Below are 20,413 nucleotides of genomic sequence, written 5' to 3' on the forward strand. Positions count from 1 at the left end.
ATTCTGGTAATTTTATTTGTTGTAGATTTTCCGGGCTGTATTGCCGTGGTCTTGGCATTGTAGTTCCTGACGTTTCGCCAGCAGCTGTGACTGGTATCTTCAGAGGTGTAGCACCGAAAGACAGAGATCTCTCAGTGTCAATGTGTGGAGAAAATGTTCCACCTTTGAAGATGCCCATCACAGCTGCTGGCGAAACGTCAGGAACTACAATGCCAAGACCACAGCCGTACAGCCTGGAAAATCTACAACAACTAACGTTCTCTGGCCGTGAAAGCCTTTGACAATTCTGGTAATCTTGTTGACTTTTGCAAGAAGCCCGCTTTCTCCTAAATGTTTTTTGCATTGCGTTGACAAAAACATGTTTTTTTTAAATCATAGATTGCTGCAGTTTTTAATAAGCGAATTGGAGCCACACACCCAGCAACCTCATTGAGAAGTCCCTGTTGAGGTTGAAAGGGTTCTCCAATAATTAAATGTGCAATAAAAATTGAGATGATAATTAATGGGAATGCACACTTTAATGAATTAATCAATGTCACTGCTGAACAGGAACTTTAACGTTAATATAGAATAAATTTGCCCCTCTCTGCTGATGATTAATTAGTGGGCCTGAGTGCAAGCGAGGATGCTGTGCCTCTTCTCTGTAAAAGGAAAAGTGTTTTCTTCCAGTTTTCAGCCATGTAGATAGGTTGTTTTTTTTTTAAAAAAGGCAGAACTACTTAGAGGAAAGCCATGGTAGGCTTGCTGGCTGGGAAGGTATGGGCGGAGTGGGAATATTTGGAAGGGGTGACACTCTAGGAATTCCCCAAAACTCTATGGTAAAAAACCATACAGATTTGGGGAATTCCTAGAGTGACACCATGACATCATTTCCAGGTACTCATCTAGAAGTGATCTCACTGCTTTGTGCAACACTTTGCCTCCAACCTTGTTCCCACTGCTCCTTTGAGCAAGGGCAGGGGATAGGGCAGCAAGACTAGGCAACCTGGTAAGACTGGGCTGTGGCTCAGTAGCAAAACAGTTGCTTTGCAAGCAGAAAGCTCCAGGTTCAGTCGATGGTATGTCCCATTAAAGGATCTCAGGAAATGGAGGATGGGAAATTTCTTTTTCATCCAGAGAAACCATTGCAGAGAAGGACCAACAGACAGATGCAGTGCAAGTCAATTTAATATCCCATTGCCTTTTAGAAGCACAGATAGCTGAAACTGGGGGCCAAATTAGACATATGCCATAGTGAGAGTACCCCCCCTCCCCCAGTGTTTTCTTTTCAACTGGGACCAACCTATTCCCTCCAGCTCTTTTCCCACTCGGTCTGGGGATGCCTGAGCTGAGGAACAACAGGTGGAAAGTGATTCTGTCACTCTTTCCTAGAGGTGAACTGGGCATTTAACTCTCAGGGGAAGTTTGCTTGGGTCTCCTGCTCTGGAGCTGGAAGCAAGCAGGGCCAAATGTCAGCAGCTCTGCCAGTGCTTCATGGGCCACTCCGCTCACGCCTGGCCAGATGTTCGGTGATGGATATTGGCTTTCCCACTGCCTCCTCCTGCACCACCATCCACTGACCTTGGTGCAAAAAATGCAGTGGGTGAGCCTAGATAGAGTTCCCAGTTGTCCGCTGGTGGCAGGCAATTTCCAGGTAGCTTGCTCTGTTGCCTGCTGATCACAAGCAACCCAGGAAAGCGAGCAGCAGGCGCTCTCCCAGCAGGGGGTGATGACATCACTTCCTCAAGTGACATCATTGTGATGGGGCTAGGCATGCTCCTGTGCTTTACAGGGGCCAATCTGGGACCCAAACGGAATGAATTGGCCTCGCGCAAAGCACGCGAGCATGCCCACACCAGGCTTCCTTGCCTCTCAGAGTTGCTTGTGTCAGTTTGATTCCCAGGCTTTCTCAGGCCTTTCCCATATAATACCCTTGTTGAATTTCAAGGTCTTCAGGTACCTTATTCAATGTAAACCTATCCGGGGGTGTCCCTCCTTCAATCCTGTGATTATATACAATTCGAGAGTGCCCGTTCTGTATAGTCCAGTTATTAGTATTGGTAATTCTAGGATAAGTGATGGACTCCATAAACCCTCTGTGAAATTAAGAGCTCTTCAAAAACTGCTCTCAGTAGTCTTCTGAGCATTGGCCAAATATCAGCACATCCAACCAAGTTCCTTGCCTTTTCTCCAGCCTTCAAACTTCCGCTGAAGTTCATTTGAGTTTCAGCTAGATACTTTTAATATCTTAGTCCAAATATGCGGGATTTGAACCCAGCACTTTAGAGACCAACTGAATTTCAAGCATCTTTGATGGCAACATCATTTAGAATGCACTTGATTTTTTAAAAAAGAAGCATCATCTTTTAATTCAGATCTGTGTCATATTACTTTCTCCCCATAATTACGTTCTGTGAAAAAGGGACATTTTTTTCCAAGCTTCAATAGAAGGCATTGTTAGCATATGAAAGAAGGTTCAGTTACAAGGCCCTTGACCATATGCTCCTATATGGAGATTCCAGTTCCAGGAGATATTTACATTAGTGGCTTTATTTTGTCTTCTGGAAAGCAAAACAAACTTCTTATTTACAGAACATGATGTCTTGATAGGACTGATTTCCCAAGGTCTCGAGGACCCTTCCAGTTCATGCTATCAGCTCATCATCTCTCAGAAGAAATTTCAGAAACTCATGTTTTTGCATTGACTTTGAGATGGATCCCATCTGCACCTGCACATGTCAAGAGGCAGGAGTGCCATGTTGTCAGGTTAGGGTTGCTAGTCCTCCGCTGGGGGCAGGGAATCCTCCGCTCCCACTCTCCACCTCCCACCCCCGCTTACCTGGATGGCGGGGGGGGGGGGGAAAGAGGGGAATGCACCTCCCGGGTGCGCTCCTGGGCGGTGCAGTGTGCTCCTGCACACTGCAAATGCCCAGATTGGGTCGCTGCAGAGTGCAGCATCGCTCCTGCGCATCACAGCAGTTTGACCCAGGCTGAATCGGGGCCAAATTGGGCCTGGATCGGCCCTCTGCAGAGTGCAGGAGTGTTCCCAGGGTGGCACGTGGCCTGACCGATGATGTCACTTCCCAGAAGTGACATCATCGCGCAGGCCAGGCATGTGCATGCATGCTGTGTGTATGCGCAAAGGGAAGAAGACAAGATGGGTGCCAGGCCTCAAGCTTCCCGCCCGGGGGCTGAAGAGACCTGGCAACCCTCTGTCAGGCTGATGTTATCACAAAGAAAACTCCCCTGCTTCTGATTGTAACCATGTGGCCAGCAGTTTATATGCAGTAACCTACCTAAAGGATTGGATGGTTTTCTCCAAGGCTACTGAAAATGGCCCATATACATGTGTATATATGTCTGAAGTCCAGTGGAAGAGTAGAAAAGAATGCCTGAACCCAAGGATTAGACACACACACGGACAGTGTAATGTGACTTTTAACATCCATATTATAGGGAAAATGGAGCTGACTTCCATGTAATGTGTGTGGATCCCCAATATAGATGGTGTGGAAGATGGAAGGGAAGACTAAGAGGCAGTAACACAGCAGGATTTGAGTCCAGTGGCATTTTAGAGACCAATAAGAGTGTAAGCGAATCGAGAGTCAGAGGAAGGGAGCTCTGACTCTCGAAAGCTTGCACTCTGAAAATCTTGTTGGTCTCTAAGGCGCCACTGGACTCAAAATCCTGCTGTTTTACTGCAGACCAACACGGCTACCCACTTAAACTAAGAGACAGTAAGTTGTCTCAAGACTTTGATTTAGCATCAAGCGCTGCCTGAGCCTAGCCTTGTAAATATTGCAGACGGTTGCATCTGTCATGGATCATTCAACGAATGTCACCGCTTTCTGCCTTCTTTGCAGAGCAGCGAGGGTTCCCAGCTAGTCCCCAGCTCCACGGTGTGGGTCCCCGAAGGAGGCATGCTGCAAATCACCAGCAAAGTTCTACACGCCGAGATGCCAGGGGTCAGTGATTCTGCAATCATCTACACAATTAGAGACCCACCACTATATGGTAAGTGGAGGCTATGAAAACTCTCTGAGCAGTGTTGCTATTCCTCATTGACATTCTCCTCCTTTCCCTTCTATTTCCTCCCATCTTCAAATATTTATGAAGAGAAGCACCCCCCCCCCCCGCCCCCAATCGGGTGCGGGAGCAATTTTCGTGGTGTCGGAGTTCCAAGCAAACACCCCACCCCTCCAGGATGATAAATAGAGCCGGTCTGGGAGCTCCAGGTGCCTGTTACCCTTTATGCCGCAGCGACTGCCTGCACTTTGCGGGAGGTTGCTGGAGTTCGGCTTCCCTCCCCTCGATATTTCCGTTGCAACCATTTCATTCTTCCACTCAGAAGTGCAAACAGCAGAAGGGCAGAGGTAGGGGAGATATTACAAAGAGAGCGCAGAAGCCCAGCTTTTCAGGAAACTGATGCGTTACATAAAATTGCAAAACACAAGATCTTGTCTAAAGAGTAAATCAGCGACCTCCCAGTGTCGTTCCATTAGTGCCTGCCAGTGTGTTTCCTGGCTCCCACATGCTTCTTCCCCAAAGCAAAGAGACATATGCAGGCTCCCCTCCAGCTCATTGCCACAGTAGGGGCTTCAGTTGCCCCCTCAGGACTTGAGAGAGTCCCCTGAAAGGTTCTGGCACGCAGCAGCAACGAGAACTGCCACAAAAAAGTCCTGTGCTTAAGTCTCCCACTGAAATTGCTGGGAGATTTACCATGGAATCCTAACCATGTTTACTCAGAAGTAACCTTCAGTGAATTCAATGGCACTTACTCATGAGTAAATGTGCATAGTATTGCAGCATTAAAGTACTTAATAGCAGTAAAGCACTTGCAGCCTCCAGGGCTGTGCAACAGATAAAAATGCAAGGAAGATACTGGATCCACTTGCTGCCTTCCAAAGGACTCGCTGTCTCCAAACTCTGCAGCTTCACCATAACTTACCAATCTGTTTTCCCCCAGCCGAATCTGTCCCCCCCCCCTGATCTGTTTTTCCTCACCTCAATCTGTTTTTCACTTTTCTTTATTCAATCCTGCCACCATCTACCCCGCAGTCCGCTGGAACCAACACTGGAAGCTGATTGGTTGGCCGCAAAAGTCTCTCTCTTTCCAACTTTCTTCGGTCAATCCAATAGGATTTCTCCAGGGGTGTCCTGCCTGGGGCTGAGTGATATATTTGGTTCTTTTAACCTTGTTGATTGCTACAGAAAACAAGCTGATGGGGATTTTGCTACTTTAGTGAGTTGCAGGGGGGAAAAAGAGAGCATGCATGGAACTCGGTCACAATGGTTGCAGGCTTACTTAATTAGAAAATACTGGACATTTATATCTCCAATATTTTCTCAGCTTTTTACTGGACAGAAAGGGAAAACACTGGACTGTTCAGTTGAAAACTGGACATCTGGCATCCCTAGCCCTGCTAGAGGTAGCCAGATGGCTTTTGAGTCATATGCTGGGATGGCCTGTATGAATAAGAACGAATGTTCAGGCTGGATTCAATCAGATTGAGCTACTACAATTTAAGATAGCAATATTCCCCAAAGACTGGGAAACCTGCAGAGAATGAGGTCTCGAGCACACGCCAGATTGGCTTGCCGTGCGGGTTTATTTAATTGAGATCTATGCATTTTAAATAATTTAGCAGCTAGATATTAAATAGACATCACTGAATCCCCAGTGGGAGTTGATGTGTCAGGAGCCCAAACACTTGATGGTGCTAGAGCGGAATCCAAACTGTCAACATAATGGAATCTGTAACTCTGGTGTCAGAACAGATTATGGGCATGAATGGCTGAATCTCATCACCAGCCCAGAGGACATCGGCTGGCGGTGAAGTTAATATTGGATCCCAATATTACTGTCAGGTTGATAGGATTCTGGTTGTTGCAACAGCTGTAATAATGCTCGGGTGCCGCGGCTTTGGAACAGCTTCGGATTCTTTTAAACAAAGGGACTGAGCCAGAGGAATGCAAACAGAATGGATCTCAGTGACTGGAGGGGGGGGCAGCAGCTGCCCCACTCTGGTCCCTTCAGAATTAGTCCCAGACTGGAGCCCTGTCTATTGCCTGAGCAGCTGGAAGAACAGGTGGTATATTTTCATGACATAGCCCAGTGGTTCCCAACCTTTTTTGGTATGATGACCTGCAAGTCCAAACGTATTTCGAATGGCAACCCATCCGGGGAGGACCCAAGAGATTGAGAAGGAGCTGGGGGGAGGGACACTGGGTTGAGGAGTTGCAGGAAGATGGCAGATGTGGGCCAAGAGGTGGGCAGCAGGTGACTCAGTTCAGTACATCTTCCATGACAGGTAGAGGGCAGTGAGGCATTGCAGGGGACTGGGCAAGAGGTTGCTGAAGGAGCAGCTCCGAGACAGAGCCCGGGTGCTCTCACACACCTCTTTATCCCTTTTCCACGCGCTGAACAGCTCCCACCTGTTCTCCAGCCTTTTCCCCCATCTTCCGGCAACTGCTGTAAAGTTTTCACCTTCGTTAGTGTTGCAGAGGAGGAGGGCAAGATGAGGATGAGGGAAGCTAGAAAGGAAGGAGAGGGGAGGAAGAGAAGAGAGCAAAGGGCAGGAGGCGCTGCTAGGGATGGCTGGCCAGCGACCCACTTTCAGAAGCTTCACAGCCCACTTTTCGGTCTTGGTCCACAAGCTGGAAACACTGCAGAACTTTACTTTCCCCCCTTCCCCAGGTCAGGAAATCTCTGAGAGTCCCCTAGATCCTAACTGCTGCCTGGCACTGTAATCTGTTGTTGAGTTGAACCTGACTTTATCCTGTTTGAAGTCTTTCTGGAGATATCTGCTTGGCCACTGTGGGAAAGAAGATGGTAGCTAAGGTGGACCTTTGGTCTGCTCCAGGAGGAACCTTCTGATCTTCTTAAGCTGTCCTTCATACGTTAATTTCTTTCTGAAACGTGGAGAGAGAGGTGCTCACAGTTCTTCTCTTCCTTCTCAGGTGAAGTGGTGTTTCTGGTCTCCATGCCTGCAGATGACCCTGGGCTAAAATGGCAGCCTTTGCCCAACGGAAGAGCAGCCACACCAACCACTTCTTTCAGCCAACACGACATCAACGAAGGTGTCATATGGTACAGGCACTCTGGATCTGAGACGGAGAGCGACTCCTTCCGCTTCCAGGTATGTATTGTCACTGAGTGGTAACAAGATCTTTTTGCTCTCTTAGTTACAGCCCCCGGGAGGGCCTGCTGCATACAAGATAAATGCCCTGCGTTGAAGCTACTTGTCATAAATTGCATGAATCTCACACATCGTTCATCATAAGGATACTTGTTTACAGTCTGTCTGCAGATACATAATCGTAGAATGTAAAGTTCAGTCTCCTTCCCAGGAGGCCGAAATGTGAAGTAGAATATCTCTCTCTCTCTCTCTCTCTCTCTCTCTCTCTCTCTCTCTCTCTCTCTCTCTCTCTCTCTCTCTCTCTCACGTGTACACATGCATGCATGCACATACAGACGTACACACATACAGTGAAAGCTGTCTTTCAGTGCCTGTACGCAATATTTTGTTCAGTTGGTTTACAGTGTAGAAGCTATTACCGTAGCACTGGAGAAGCAATTAAGGTAATTTCGGAGGTAATTAACATAACTGATAATGAGGAAGTGTTGAAGTGCTGGATGTTGAACAAGCTAATCTTTCATCGAGCTGTTGCTTTGCTGTTAGCTTGTATGCATTTTGCATGAGCGGCGCACCTTGCTGCGGTGGCCGTAATGGCACGGTCAGCTGTGTGGTTGTGGGGAGGGGTGGGGAATGAAGCCACAGTTAGCTGCATCCTATCAGGAAACAATAATCCATCTGTCAGGCTCATGAAGAATGGATGGCTGCTGCAGAGAAAATGCAGACGGATGGTTTTTGGTAGTGTTCTGGGAACTGTTTTCAATGACCTCTAATAAAATGGATCCCCCAAGTCAATTTATGTATTTATTACTTACTTACTGGAATTTTTTATGTCGCCGCTTCCTCAGTGGCTCAGTTGATAAAACCCTTGGCTGCTGTCTAGAAAACGGTATGCACATGGGGTTTTGGTTCCCCTCTGTGAGACTGAAACGTTGCATGCTCAGGCAGGAGTTCCACTGCAGCAAGTGGAGTGTTTCCCTCTTGTAGAAGAAAGTGAAAAGCCCCAAATAGGTTGTGGGTATGCATACTTGAGATTAAAGGGAAGGTAAAGGTAGTCCCCTGTGCAAGCACCGAGTCATTACTGACCCATGGGGGGACGTTGCATCTCAACGTTTTCTTGGCAGACTTTTTACGGGGTGGCTTGCCGTTGCCTTCCCCAGTCATCTACACTTTACCCCCAGGAAACTGGGTACTCATTTTATCGACCTTGGAAGGATGGAAGGCTGAGTCAACCTTGAGCCGGCTACCTGAACCCGGCTTCCACCAGGATTGAACTCGGGTCGTGAGCAGAGCTTGGGCTGCAGTACTGCAGCTTACCACTCTGTTCCCAAATAGGTTGTGGGCATGCGTGCTTGAGATTACTGGAATGTAATTGTGGTTCCTTCCTTCCTTCCCTCCTTTCCTCCTTTCCTCCCTCCTAGCACTTTTCAAACTTTCTACCTTCATGTTAGTTTGTCTGACTGTCAGTTTTTGCCAGGTATAGCCTGGCAACCAGCGGGAGTCTTGGCAGGGGGCAGAGACATGGTAGCAGCAGCTATCACTGATGATGTGAGGTCCCTTCTGGGAAAACCTTGAAGTGACGTCATACCTCTCTAGGAATTGCCAGAAACTCTATTGTAAAACCATAGACTTTTTGATGATTCTTAGAGCAAGCTAACGTCACTTACGAGTTTTCCTGGAAGTGATGCCAAGCTGTTAGCCTGATGGCCATTATTGTATTTTATTTTTCTCTTGCCACTGCTCTGAACTGTGGCCAGAAAGGGGAGCTGAGAATCCCCCACCCTGGCCAGGGGGCTGGCAACCCTAGCTGGTCTTGCCTGTGTAGCTAGCCAGTTAGCTGCGGAGAGTGATTTAGAGAGGCAGAATTGGCAAGTGCAGAAAAGGTAAAGAAATATCCCCTGGTGTACCTGCTACAAGCAACTTTTCATGTTCGAAACACGCCATCAGATTAATTTGCATGCCATGCCTCAAAGCACAAGTGTACGTTGTTTAAAAATACCTGTCATCTTCTTACGTTCCTTTGTATACTGTGTAGTAATCACCAGAGGCGGATATGCCTGTACTATTTTTTAACTTTAACTTAAAGCAAACTCTGAGGCCAAAGCGGCCCTGAGAAATGGCCACACTCCCTCCCACCACCTCGCTTCCCTGCTGGAAGAGTATAGGCATAATGGCTCCTGCCTCTGCCCTGTGCCAGCAGCACCTGTACTCTTCCTCGTCAGCCCCACTGCGAGGTCGGGCAGAGCTTACGGCAGCAGCCTAATGAGATTTTTCCTGGTAAAATAAACGACCAACCTGTCCCCAGTTTATGATTCTTATTTGAGTACAGAATTTTTCCTTGGTCTTTATCTTGCCCTTCCTCCAAGGAGCTCAGAATGGTAAGCTAGGTTAAAAGAAGGTACCTAGCTCAAAGTGATCCGGTGACCTTCAGAGCAGTGCAAGTGATTTGAACCCAGGACTCCCGGATCCTAGTCCAGTACTCTAACCACTACATCACACTGGCTATCTGCTGGGCAGCTTTGGCAAGTCAAACAGAATTCTGCGGCATGTTCCAGGGTGCATCCTTGGTTCATGCAGGTGTTGAACACACCTGCTGAGCCTCTTTGTTTTCTTGTAAGAACTGAGAGGGTGCCCTGAAACTAGGATAGCCAGTGGAGGTGGGGTGGGGGATATCCTGTCCCTTTAATGGAGGCTTAATGTATGGAAATGGGTGGCTGAAGCTTGGAGGTTAAATAAATGTCACCTGGTAAACAGCTCCCCATTAAACCTCCATTAAAGAGACAGAACATTTTTTTCCTTCAGACAAGTGGCACCCTTTCCTGGAACACACCTACTACTGTTCTGGGTCTGAGCATTGCAGGAAAAGATTGGTCGTGGTGGATAAGCACTCTTTCAAATCGTGGAGGCTTGTCTACTCTTACGGGTTTAACTCCTGCTCTTACGGGTTTAACTCCCTCTTTGTGAAAGCATTGAGCACACAGAAGTGTTTCCCGAAGTGCAAGCCTTAAAGGGTTAAATCTGTTTATTATGTTTAAGTTAATGCTTAGGGCAGAAACTAATGTCTGTGCCCATCAAAGGCAAATTGTGCATGTGTGTCATGCAGAGAGGGGAGAGTTTTTAAAGGATATGCCTTTTCTCCTTAATAAACTGGTAATGCTATAGGGAAGCAGCATGAATAGTTCAGCTTAGACTGAGTTTGTCAAAGCTTGGAAGCTAAGAAGGATTGGCCATGGTTAGTACTTAGACGGGAGACCACCGAGGAAGGCTGGCTTGCTCTACAGAGGAAGGCAATGGAAGCCATTTCTGCTCATCTCTTGCCTTGAACACCCCCCAGATGGGGTTGCTGTGAGTCAGTTGAGACTCGTTGGCACATTATTTATTAACAGTGCAGGGATCCTGATTTCAGTTAATGAAACTGAGTAAGGAAGCAATCCACGCAGGTTTGCTGAGAAGTATGTCTCCCTTAATTCCATACATCCAGAGGTGTTGGCCGCGTTAGTCTGTAGTAGCAAAATAGTAAAGAATCCAGTAGCACCTTTAAAACTAACCCACTTTACTGTAGCATAAGCTTTCGAGAGCCACAGCTCTCCTCGTCAGATGCACAGTTCTCTTCGTCCCTTAATTCCATGAAGCTTTTCTTCCAGGAAAGTACTCTTGCATCTCCCTTCCGCTCTGGGTATGGTCAATTCAATTCTTTATTTATGGTCATTTGACCAATCATATAACACATTTACACTGAAAAAGAAAATTCAAGGCATACAGTGCAACAAATCAAACAATTTAAAATGAAGATCTAATTACAGTACAATATAATTTCCAAGACCTGAATGTCACCATGCAATATCTGGCTACTTGACAGGTAATCTTGGCATTCTTATCAGATAGAAGATAATCCAGTCTAACTTTTTCAGTGAGACCAGAGATTTTACCTAATAATAATAATAATAATAATGGTGTGATCGTCTCATCCCATGCTTCCTTATAATATGGGCAGCTAAAAACATGGGCTCTATAGTTTCCATCTCTCTTAGCAGACAGAAGCAAAATCTTTCTAGGTAGGGGTGTTATTGTATCTGCCTTCCAATACTGCAGAAGGAAGGGCCAAGCACCTTGCCAGGGTGAACGCTTTTCTGAAACTGTTTATTTCTAAGGATGTCAAACAGACTGCTGGCTTCACAATATTTTGAAGATTCGACCACACATACTCTAGGTATGGTCCCAATCTGAATCAAAGCTGCGCATGAAATTTGCCCTCTACAAGTAGAAATCTTTGGTCTTCATTAGAGCTTTCTGTAGCAGCATTGCCAACAACTTGGAGACAAAAAACTCCTCTCCTTTTAATTGTTTCTTAAAGTATGGAAAGAGGCAACTTAAGTTTCTCATGGCGTGGAGTAAATTAAGCCGCCATTAAAGCAGCAAGTCATTTTTTTTCTCCGAGTTGTTGGCAACCTTAGTATGTAGCCACATTGAGTCCAAGAAGTGGGCCATCTAGATTTCTCCTGGCCTAATTAAATTAAGCCTTACCAGCTCTTTAGGATAATGAGCTGGGGGGGGGGGGTGCGCGCGCGTCTCCCTTTCTGTTATCTGATATTCTTTGACTGGCAATTAGAGGAATCAAACCTGGGGCTTTGTGTATTCTGTGTGCGTGCACTGCCTCCAAGCTCAAATGCAGTCACTCTTGTCGATTCACTAAATGCATATTAGAAAGATGAGCCTTAATCAATTTTTAATAGCGGCCTCCCTCTGTGAATGGTGCTGATGGCATTATTAATTTTAGAAAAAATTCTCAGAAGCTGTGCCCAAATACAGCCTTAGCACACATAGGGAAAGGTAGGCCAACAGAATGTAGTGCGTTAGCCAACTTAGTGTTGCCATGAGCAATTAACAAAGTTCTGTAGCAAAGCCCAGAACCTTGGAGATGACGGTGTCCTAGGAGAGAAGTTGTTGTGAATCTGTAACACCTCAACTTTGCGTTTGTTGAGAATGGAGGCTACCAGTTGGTTTATTTTGCACGGTCTGCTGCATGGATTGTTTAACCAGGAGGAAGTGATGCTAAGGATATTCAGAGGCACACAGATGGGCGTCATCTGTTTATAAACTAGAAACTGTGCAATAAAACTAAGCAAGCAGGTGCCTCTGTGTATTGTTCTCATTGCCTTGGCTTCATTTGTGGGCTGTCACATTTGCAGGTGTCCAGCGCTGCCGTTCCACAAGCCCATCTGGAGACCCATCTGCTCAACATTGCCGTTCTTCCGCATTCTTCTGAGCCACCTCAGCTCTCCCTTGGTTCTTCTCTCCATATGACCGTAAGTCCAAGCCAAAGACAAGGAATCTAACAGTGCAGTCCTATGGAGAGATAACACCCTTCTAAGCCCATTAACTTCAGTGGCTGTAGAAGGATGTAACTGTGCTTAGGATTTCACTGTGAATGTTGCCTGCCCCAAATGCACACATGATCCTAAGGTGGTGTTTTCATTTATTTATTCAGAAAATGTGTATGCTGCCTCTCCCAAGACCTGCTGAAGTGAGCCCACAAAGTAAAACATAAGAAGAGCTTTAAAAAAATCATAAAAATTAGCAAATGATTAAAATCCACCCATAAAGGACAGCCAGAGCATTGTATTTATTTACTACCTTTATTTCTTGAATGCCTTTCTTATAGAAACTCAAGGCAGATTACAGAGTTATTTAAGACAATGCTTAAAAAAAAGTTTGCCGCATACCCTTGAACAGCCCAACAAAACTGAATTTGTGCATATTAAAGAACAATAAAATATCAACAGTTGAATATGTTGCATAAATTGGATTTCACAATTAGAGGACAAAGATTCAGTAAACTGCCTTGTAGGCCTTCCAATGGGCTCTGTAGCACTTCCCCCAGCTTCCCTTTGAGATTTTTACCTGTGCCTCTGTATACATCTCCCAGCACTCATCAAATTATCCAACTCTAGTAAAATACAGCACCAAATTCTGCCCTTGTGGCAGGAAGAGAACTAGGGCTGCCAGGTCCCCTCACCCTCCTGCTGGAAGCGGGGGGGCAGCACTCACCTTTCTTGTCTTCGCGAGCACTTTGGGGGTGGCACAATGACATCACTCTCGTGAGTGACATCATCGCACCACCCCAGGAGCACACTCGGGAGGCCTGTTCCCCCACCTTTCCCCCCCACCAGCCCGGTGAGTAGTGGCAGGAGATGGAGATGGGAACAGGAGATCCCCCACCCGCACCAGGGGATCTGGCAGCCCTAAAGAAAACATTAAGGAGCAACCCTGCCCGTAGCTTTCAGGAGCTTCCCTTTCCAAGCTTTCACCGCAGCCTCAACTAGGGTTGCCAGGCCCCCTCAATCTCCCAGTGGGGGACAGGGAGAGGGTGTGTGTGCACACATGGAGCGTGCATGCGCACCCCCACAGGCACGATGACGTCACTTCAGGAGTGACGTCATTGCACACCCCCTGGACAGGCCTGTTTTCGGGCGCTGCGGAGTGCTCCTGCGCGCCGCAGCACCAGAAACAGGCTGTTCTGCCATGGATCGGGCCCCTTTTTTGAGGCACTGTGGAGCACAGGAGCGTTCCTGCACTCCATAGTGGCTAAAAAAAGGCCCAATCCGTGCCAAAACTGACCCATTTTTGGTGCTCTGGAGTGCAGGAGCATTCCTGCACTCCGCAGCGCCTCAAAACGGGCCTGATCCATGCCGAAACAGGCCTGTTTTGGGGCACTGTGGAGCACAGGAGCACTCCTGCGCTCTGCAGCTGCTGAAAACGGGCCCAGTTTGCTGTGGATTGGGCCCGTTTTAAGCGCTGCAGAGCACAGGAGTGCTCCCGCACTCCACAGCAGCCCAGATCTGGGCCAAAACGGGCCCGATCCCAGCGGCTGCAGTGCACGGGAGCATGCCACGCTGCGGGGGAGCATGCAAGGAAGGTGGTTCCCCCCCCCCCCCGCTGCTCAGGAAAGTGGGTGTGGGGAGCGGGGGCAGGGGATCCCCCCCACCGGGGGTCTGGGATCCCTAGCCTCAACTGAGTTGTTAACTCGATCCCTCAAAACATTCTGAATCCAGTAGGACTGATAAGTCTCTGCAGGCAGACGACTGTCGTTGTTCTATGGCCCCTGCAGAGACTGGAGCCACACTTAATCATTCCTTGAAATAAAAAGCATAAAAAATGTAGCAGCCTAAAATAATATATTTTCAGGTTTAATTGTTGAAAAATATCAGTTTGGTCGCTATTTGAGGATCTCCCTCCACAGGCCACCACCACTGTTTCATATTTCCCATGCATATTATTCATTAATATTCCTTGTATGTCGGTGTATTCAATCTGTATACTGGTATAGTTCAAATGTCATATAAGTGAATGAATCATATGGCTGCATTCTTATCCCTGCCTGTTCTTCTATGTCTCTATCCTTTCTTCTGGGTAATTCATCTTAATTCCTTCTTTTTTTTTTTTTGAAAAATTTTTATTGGGTTAGAATATTGTTATTTTTACATTACATTCAATTTTCCCCAAATTTTTCATTTCTAACCCCCTCCCTTTCCCCCCCTTTTGTAGACTTCCAACAGCTTTCCCACCCTTTGTCCCTTTTCCCTTACTTCTATTAAATTCCTCTGTCTAAAACAGATATACATTCTCCATTATATTAAGCAGTACCTCTTTAACTACTTTTCTTATTATACACCCAAACTGTGCGTCTTTGGATAAACAATTTATCCCATTTTCCAGTTTTGAATATTTCTATATATCATAAACCTATATATCATAAACCATAAAAATTTCCCACATTTAAATTTGTTCTCTATATATTACTCATTTCAGCATTTTATGGCAATTCTATATAGCTCATCACATAATCAATCAATTTGACTCTTCTATACATTCAGTTTGGTGCATATAAATCTTATCAAAGAAAGAAAATATTGTTAGTTACTCAATCCTCATGTTTAAACCTTATCATTAATTATTCTCTATCAATGTTCTATCAATTAACCTATACATATCTATATATATATCAATCTGTTAATCTAACTGCTTATAAATTCACATTTCTCTTCCTCCCCCGGTAAAGTCACCCCTCTCTTTCATACTTTTATTATACTTCAGTAGTTCTCAAACTGCCACAGTTTTCCTCCCACCTCCCATTTCTTCTCCAGATATTGTTTCAGCTTCTCCCAGTCTGTGTTAAACTGCCCTGAGTCCAGATCCCTCAGTTTTCTTGTCATCTTATCCATTTCAGCCATGTACAGCAATTTGTAGATCCAATCTTCAATAGTTGGCACTTCTTGTACTTTCCATTTTTGCGCATACAAAAGTCTAGCTGCTGCTGTCATGTAAAATATCAACGTCCTGTGTTGGGCTGGAATTCCCTCCATTCCCAGGTTCAGTAGCAGGAGTTCTGGGTTCTTATTAATTTGAAATTGTAAAATTTCACTCATTTCTCTTATTATTTCCCCCCAGTACTGCCTGGCTACCTCACACGACCACCACATATGATAGAGGGAGCCCTCATGCTTCTTACATTTCCAGCATTTATTAGAAGTATTCAAATTCCCTAGCGCAATCTTCTTTGGTGTCATGTACCAGCGATAGATCATTTTATAAATATTCTCTTTAATATTAGTACATGTCGTTATCTTCATTGTAGTTTTCCACAAGTATTCCCATGCCTCCATTGTTATTTCTTTGTTAAAATTTATAGCCCATTTCACCATTTGTGTTTTAACTGTCTCATCCTCGGTATACCATTTCAACAGTACTTGGTATACCTTGGATATCCTTTTCTTGTCTTCTTTAAGAAGGGTCTGCTCTAGTTCCGAGTTCTCTGTTCGTATGCCCCCCTTTGCAGAGTCCGAATTGTATAAGTCTCTAATCTGTCTATACTGGAACCAATCATAGTTAGGTGATAGTTCCTCTTGCGTCTTTATTCTAAGTTTAGATACTTCAGTTTTAGTTATTTCTTTGTACGTTAAACATTGTTGTTCATTATCAACAGCTCTCGGATCTATCACCTCATATGGAACCACCCACAAGGGGGTTCCTTCTTGTAAGTAAATTCTATACTTCTTCCAGATTGTATATAAACTTCTCCTTACAAAATGATGCAGGAACATCGAGTTGACCTTTACTTTGTCATGCCATAGGTATGCGTGCCATCCAAAAATCTTAATTCCTTCTTGAAACCATAGCCACTTTTTGAAGGGAGGGATGGATTGTTCTGGAACCACCATTTGGAATGTGATACGGTAGTTTTCTTTTTACAAAATAACCAGGGCTTTTTTTCATCAGGAACGCGGGGGAACGGAGTTCTGGAACCTCTTGAAAATGATCACATGGCTGGTGGCCCCGCCCCCTGATCTCCGCTGAGCGGCGCGGAGGGCGATCTAAACTCCCCTCTGTCTGGAGATCGGGGGGCGGGGCCACCAGCCATGTGACCATTTTCTCCGAGGGCAACCCACTGGGTTCCACCACCTCTTTTCCCAGAAAAAAAGCCCTGGGCCGTTTCCAGACGGCTTACCTGCCTCCGGAACGTCGCGCCATGTTGCGAGGAAAACGCGAAATATCGCGTTTTCCCGCACGAGTTTTGCGCGACGTCACGTGATGTCACGCAAAACTCACGCGAGAAAACGCGATATTTCGCGTTTTCCCCACAACATGGCGCGACGTTCCAGAGGCAGGTAAGCCGTCTGGAAACGGCCCTGATAAAAACCATGAAAGAAACTTTGATTGCTTAGAACATTGCTGGATTTTACAGCTACTTGGTGGCAATGGAGTTTAGAATTTTCAAAATCCTTTTTATTTTCCTTTTTTAAAAATTAACAATATAAATATCAAAGAAACCTAAGTGTTCCTTCTTCACCCTCCCCCTCCCATCCCATTAAGAATTTAACAACATGCTATGGTTTGCTGATGAGTTTTGCCATTTCTTGGGAGCAGATGTAATGGAACTGTGTCACTCAATCTCTTCTTTACAAAAAGAGTCCTGGGTTCTTCCTACATTGGCATAATCCTGTCTATGAAATTGGATTCTAAGGTCTTAGAATTAGATTAGTTTCTGCACTAAGGGGCCGCGCAGCGCCAAGTTCCTCCCCAGCAAGAAATCATCTTGAATGATTTATGTAGAGCAGTCAACCGAAGTTTAGCGAAACTCTTATCATTGCCCTTGTCCTTGTGTGTTCACATAATTTTTGCATAACAATTTCTGCTTTTTGAGTTATTCGTTTCCTATGTTGACATACAAATCCACAGATAAGTGAAGGTGTTCATCGCTTGAGTCTGAGAATTCAACCTTCAAAATCTAAAAACCAAAGGAGATTTCGGGCCTCGGTCACCTTGTATCGGGCCTCAGTCACTTGCTGTTTTATAGGCATCAAGGGTTGCCAACCTCCAGGTGGGGCCTGGAGATCTCTTGAAATTGCAGCTGATCTCCGGTCTACAGAGATCAGTTCCCTAGAAGAAAATGGCTGCTTTGGAGGGTGGAGTCTGTGGCATTATATCACACTGAGGCCCCTCCCCTCTCCAAACCCTGCCCTCCCCAGCCCCCACCCTCAAATATTCAGGAGTTTCCCAACCCTAACGGCATCCCTTTGGTCACCTCAAGCAAACACCCTGGGTGCTCCCGCACTAAGACAAGCCCCTCCCCCCCCACACACACCAAAAATCTAATAGGATAACTAGCCATTATGCACAACTGCCCATATTAGAGCTACATTTTTATTTGATCTAGAGGAGTTAGCCATGTTAGTCTGTAGTTGCAAAATAGTAAACAGTCCAGTTGCACCTTTACGATTAGCCAATTTTATTGTAGCAGAAGCTTTCAAGAACCACAGCTGTCTTCATCAGATGCATTTGAGAAAGAGAACTGAGGTTCTCGAAAGCTTATGCTACAATAAAATTGGTTAGTCTTAAAGGTGCTACTGGACACTTTACTATTTTTATTTGAAAAGCAGCTTTTAGAGGATAGAATTTGGAGCAGAGAAGCTGTAGTGGGAGGACGCGTAATTTCCCTTTTCCCTGCTTACCATCTCACTTTAAATTTCCCCCTGTGGTGCTTTCCCTTGTGGTGCTTTTTAAAGAAGCTTTCCCCTTCTAAATACGTGAGAGACCATGTTTTGACTTCACAAACTGAAAAGCAGCTGCTGCGGGTGATTTTTAAGAAGGGAGAATGGCAAGTGGGGAAAAGGTGAAGCAACCACCCCCGTAACACTTCCTGGCTTCTAGTCATCTGGAAACTGTTCAAAGGTATCAGTTTTCATGTCACGCCTCAGAGCTGAAGTGTGCACTCTAGAAAAATATCCATATTCTTCCTCATCATTGTATAGTAATCACCAGCACAAGATATGCCTGCAGCTTTTAACTTGATGCATTCTCACTTCTGATTTTATCACTGTTTGTTTTATTTGAATTTTTATTCATCCTTTCTCCGAGGAGCTCAGAATGGCTTACTTGTCCCCTTGTCCCATTTCCCCCCCCCCCAACAACCCTATGCGAGATAGGCAAAACCAGAGAGAAACTGGCTTAAGGACAGCCAGTGAACTTTATGGCAGAGTGGGATTTGAACGTGGGCCTTCCTCTGTTGCAGTGTAACCTCTGTACCACACTGGCTCTCATGAGCATGAATGCAGTGAATAAGCAGGCAACATAATTACTACATGGTACTTGGTAATTAACAATACATACCAAACCTGGAAGTCTGTTGGAAAACATTTTATGTCGCTGGTTCTTTTGAAAGCTAGCCTTCCCCTTAATTTGTCTATTACATTTTCTGTGCAACTCCTTCATGTATGTCTAATGGAAATCACACATTTCTGCCACTCCATAAAATGCAAATTGCAGTCTTATGCAGCCTCAATTTGCCTTGAGGCAGTGGAGAGAAGGGAGGGGAATTTAACCCTTCAACCTCCACTCCATTTGTTAACCGTATGTCGCCATGGACACAATTTTTTCCCTTCAAAATGCTAATAGTGAATCAGGGAAATGGATTTCAGTTGTCCAGTTGGCATGGGTGATGAAGGATTAAACCCCTGCTTTCTTCTTCATCTGACTCTGATTCTAACTGAGGCTGCATAGACCTGTAATTGGCATTTTATAGATGAAGGGAGATATGTGATCTCCCTTGCATCTGTTGGAGACTTTTGTGTCCGCTGTATCATCTCTGTTTTTTTTCAGGCTTTGGAAGACCGTGTGACCTCCTTAGAACCCCTTCATCTTTCTTTTGTTGACTCGGAGAGTCCCAGTGAGAGCATTGTATTCAATGTGACTGTACCTCTGCCTCCAAATCAAGGCAAGATACTTAACAAACCAGATTTGTAATGAAATCACAAGCATCCCATCAAGCACAGAAAGGTTGAGATGTGATTGTAAATCAATTTCTTGCATGACTGTAGACTGGTTCAGAAACCTGGTGGAATGGTCTTTCTGTTTTTGCCACTTTCGATTATTTTATTTCCCAGCTTTCCAAAAAAAGTTCAAAGTGGTGTACAACTAGTCATGAACACATTCATGAAACACAGTGCTTGAAACCCAAAGGGAACAAGCCACAGTGTTGCAACTATGAAACCAGAAATCTAAAAAAACACAGTAGAAGATAGCCCTTCAGAATAACCAGGACTTCCACACCCTGTGGAATACTGCAAGCCAGAGTCTTTTCTTGTAGATAGTACTGCACAGTACATACCAAATCTGGAAGTCTATTGGGCAGATGTAGTAGAGAAAGCCAGAGTGCCTAGTGGTTGCAGTAGGGAGTGGGCAGACAGAAGGTGCCATCCAGCAAGGCTGAGAAGTTTTAAGTTGGTGCTTGGACTCACTTGGGCTTCTGTGTACATCAACAGTGGGAGAAGGCTTGCACATTGCTTTAAGTGGCGTGTATGAATTTGGATTATGCCACAAAGAACAAACAAGCCCTACAGGCAAAGAATCAGGTCTCCCCTGCAAATATTCAGATGAGTTAGCCGTGTTAGTCTGTAGTAGCAAAATAGAAAAGAGTCCAGTAGCACCTTTAAGACTAACCCACTTTACTGTAGCATAAGCTTTCGAGAATCACAGTTCTCTTTGTCAGATGCACCTGACGAAGAGAACTGTGGTTCTCGAAAGCTTATGCTACAGTAAAGTGGGTTAGTCTTAAAGGTGCTACTGGACTCTTTTCTATCCAGCAAATATTGACAGCCAAGCCAGCTCGGGGCACAGCGCTGGATATCCTGGGCGCGAGGCTCAGCTGGGGTCTAAGGAGGAGAATCCTGCCTCTTCTCTCTCTATTTTCCAACCTGGAGGAGCTCCTCATCAGAGGCACAAGTGGGAAGTCTAAATGTTCC

The 20,413-nt window shown here is 45.5% G+C and overlaps 1 protein-coding gene across 1 annotated transcript in view; it reads left to right on the plus strand.

Annotated features, from left to right (window-relative positions):
- Window positions 1-20,413, plus strand: part of FRAS1 (Fraser extracellular matrix complex subunit 1) — a 217,964-nt gene that overhangs the window by 115,960 nt on the left and 81,591 nt on the right. Inside the window, exons 24-27 of the mRNA XM_054990228.1 lie at window positions 3,843-3,993; window positions 6,940-7,118; window positions 12,305-12,421; window positions 19,272-19,386. Of these exons, the coding sequence (XP_054846203.1) occupies window positions 3,843-3,993; window positions 6,940-7,118; window positions 12,305-12,421; window positions 19,272-19,386 (562 nt within the window). The remainder of the gene's footprint in view (window positions 1-3,842; window positions 3,994-6,939; window positions 7,119-12,304; window positions 12,422-19,271; window positions 19,387-20,413) is intronic.

Source organism: Eublepharis macularius, chromosome 10 (genome assembly GCF_028583425.1).
Source record: "Eublepharis macularius isolate TG4126 chromosome 10, MPM_Emac_v1.0, whole genome shotgun sequence".
Classification (NCBI taxonomy): Eukaryota; Metazoa; Chordata; class Lepidosauria; order Squamata; family Eublepharidae; genus Eublepharis; species Eublepharis macularius.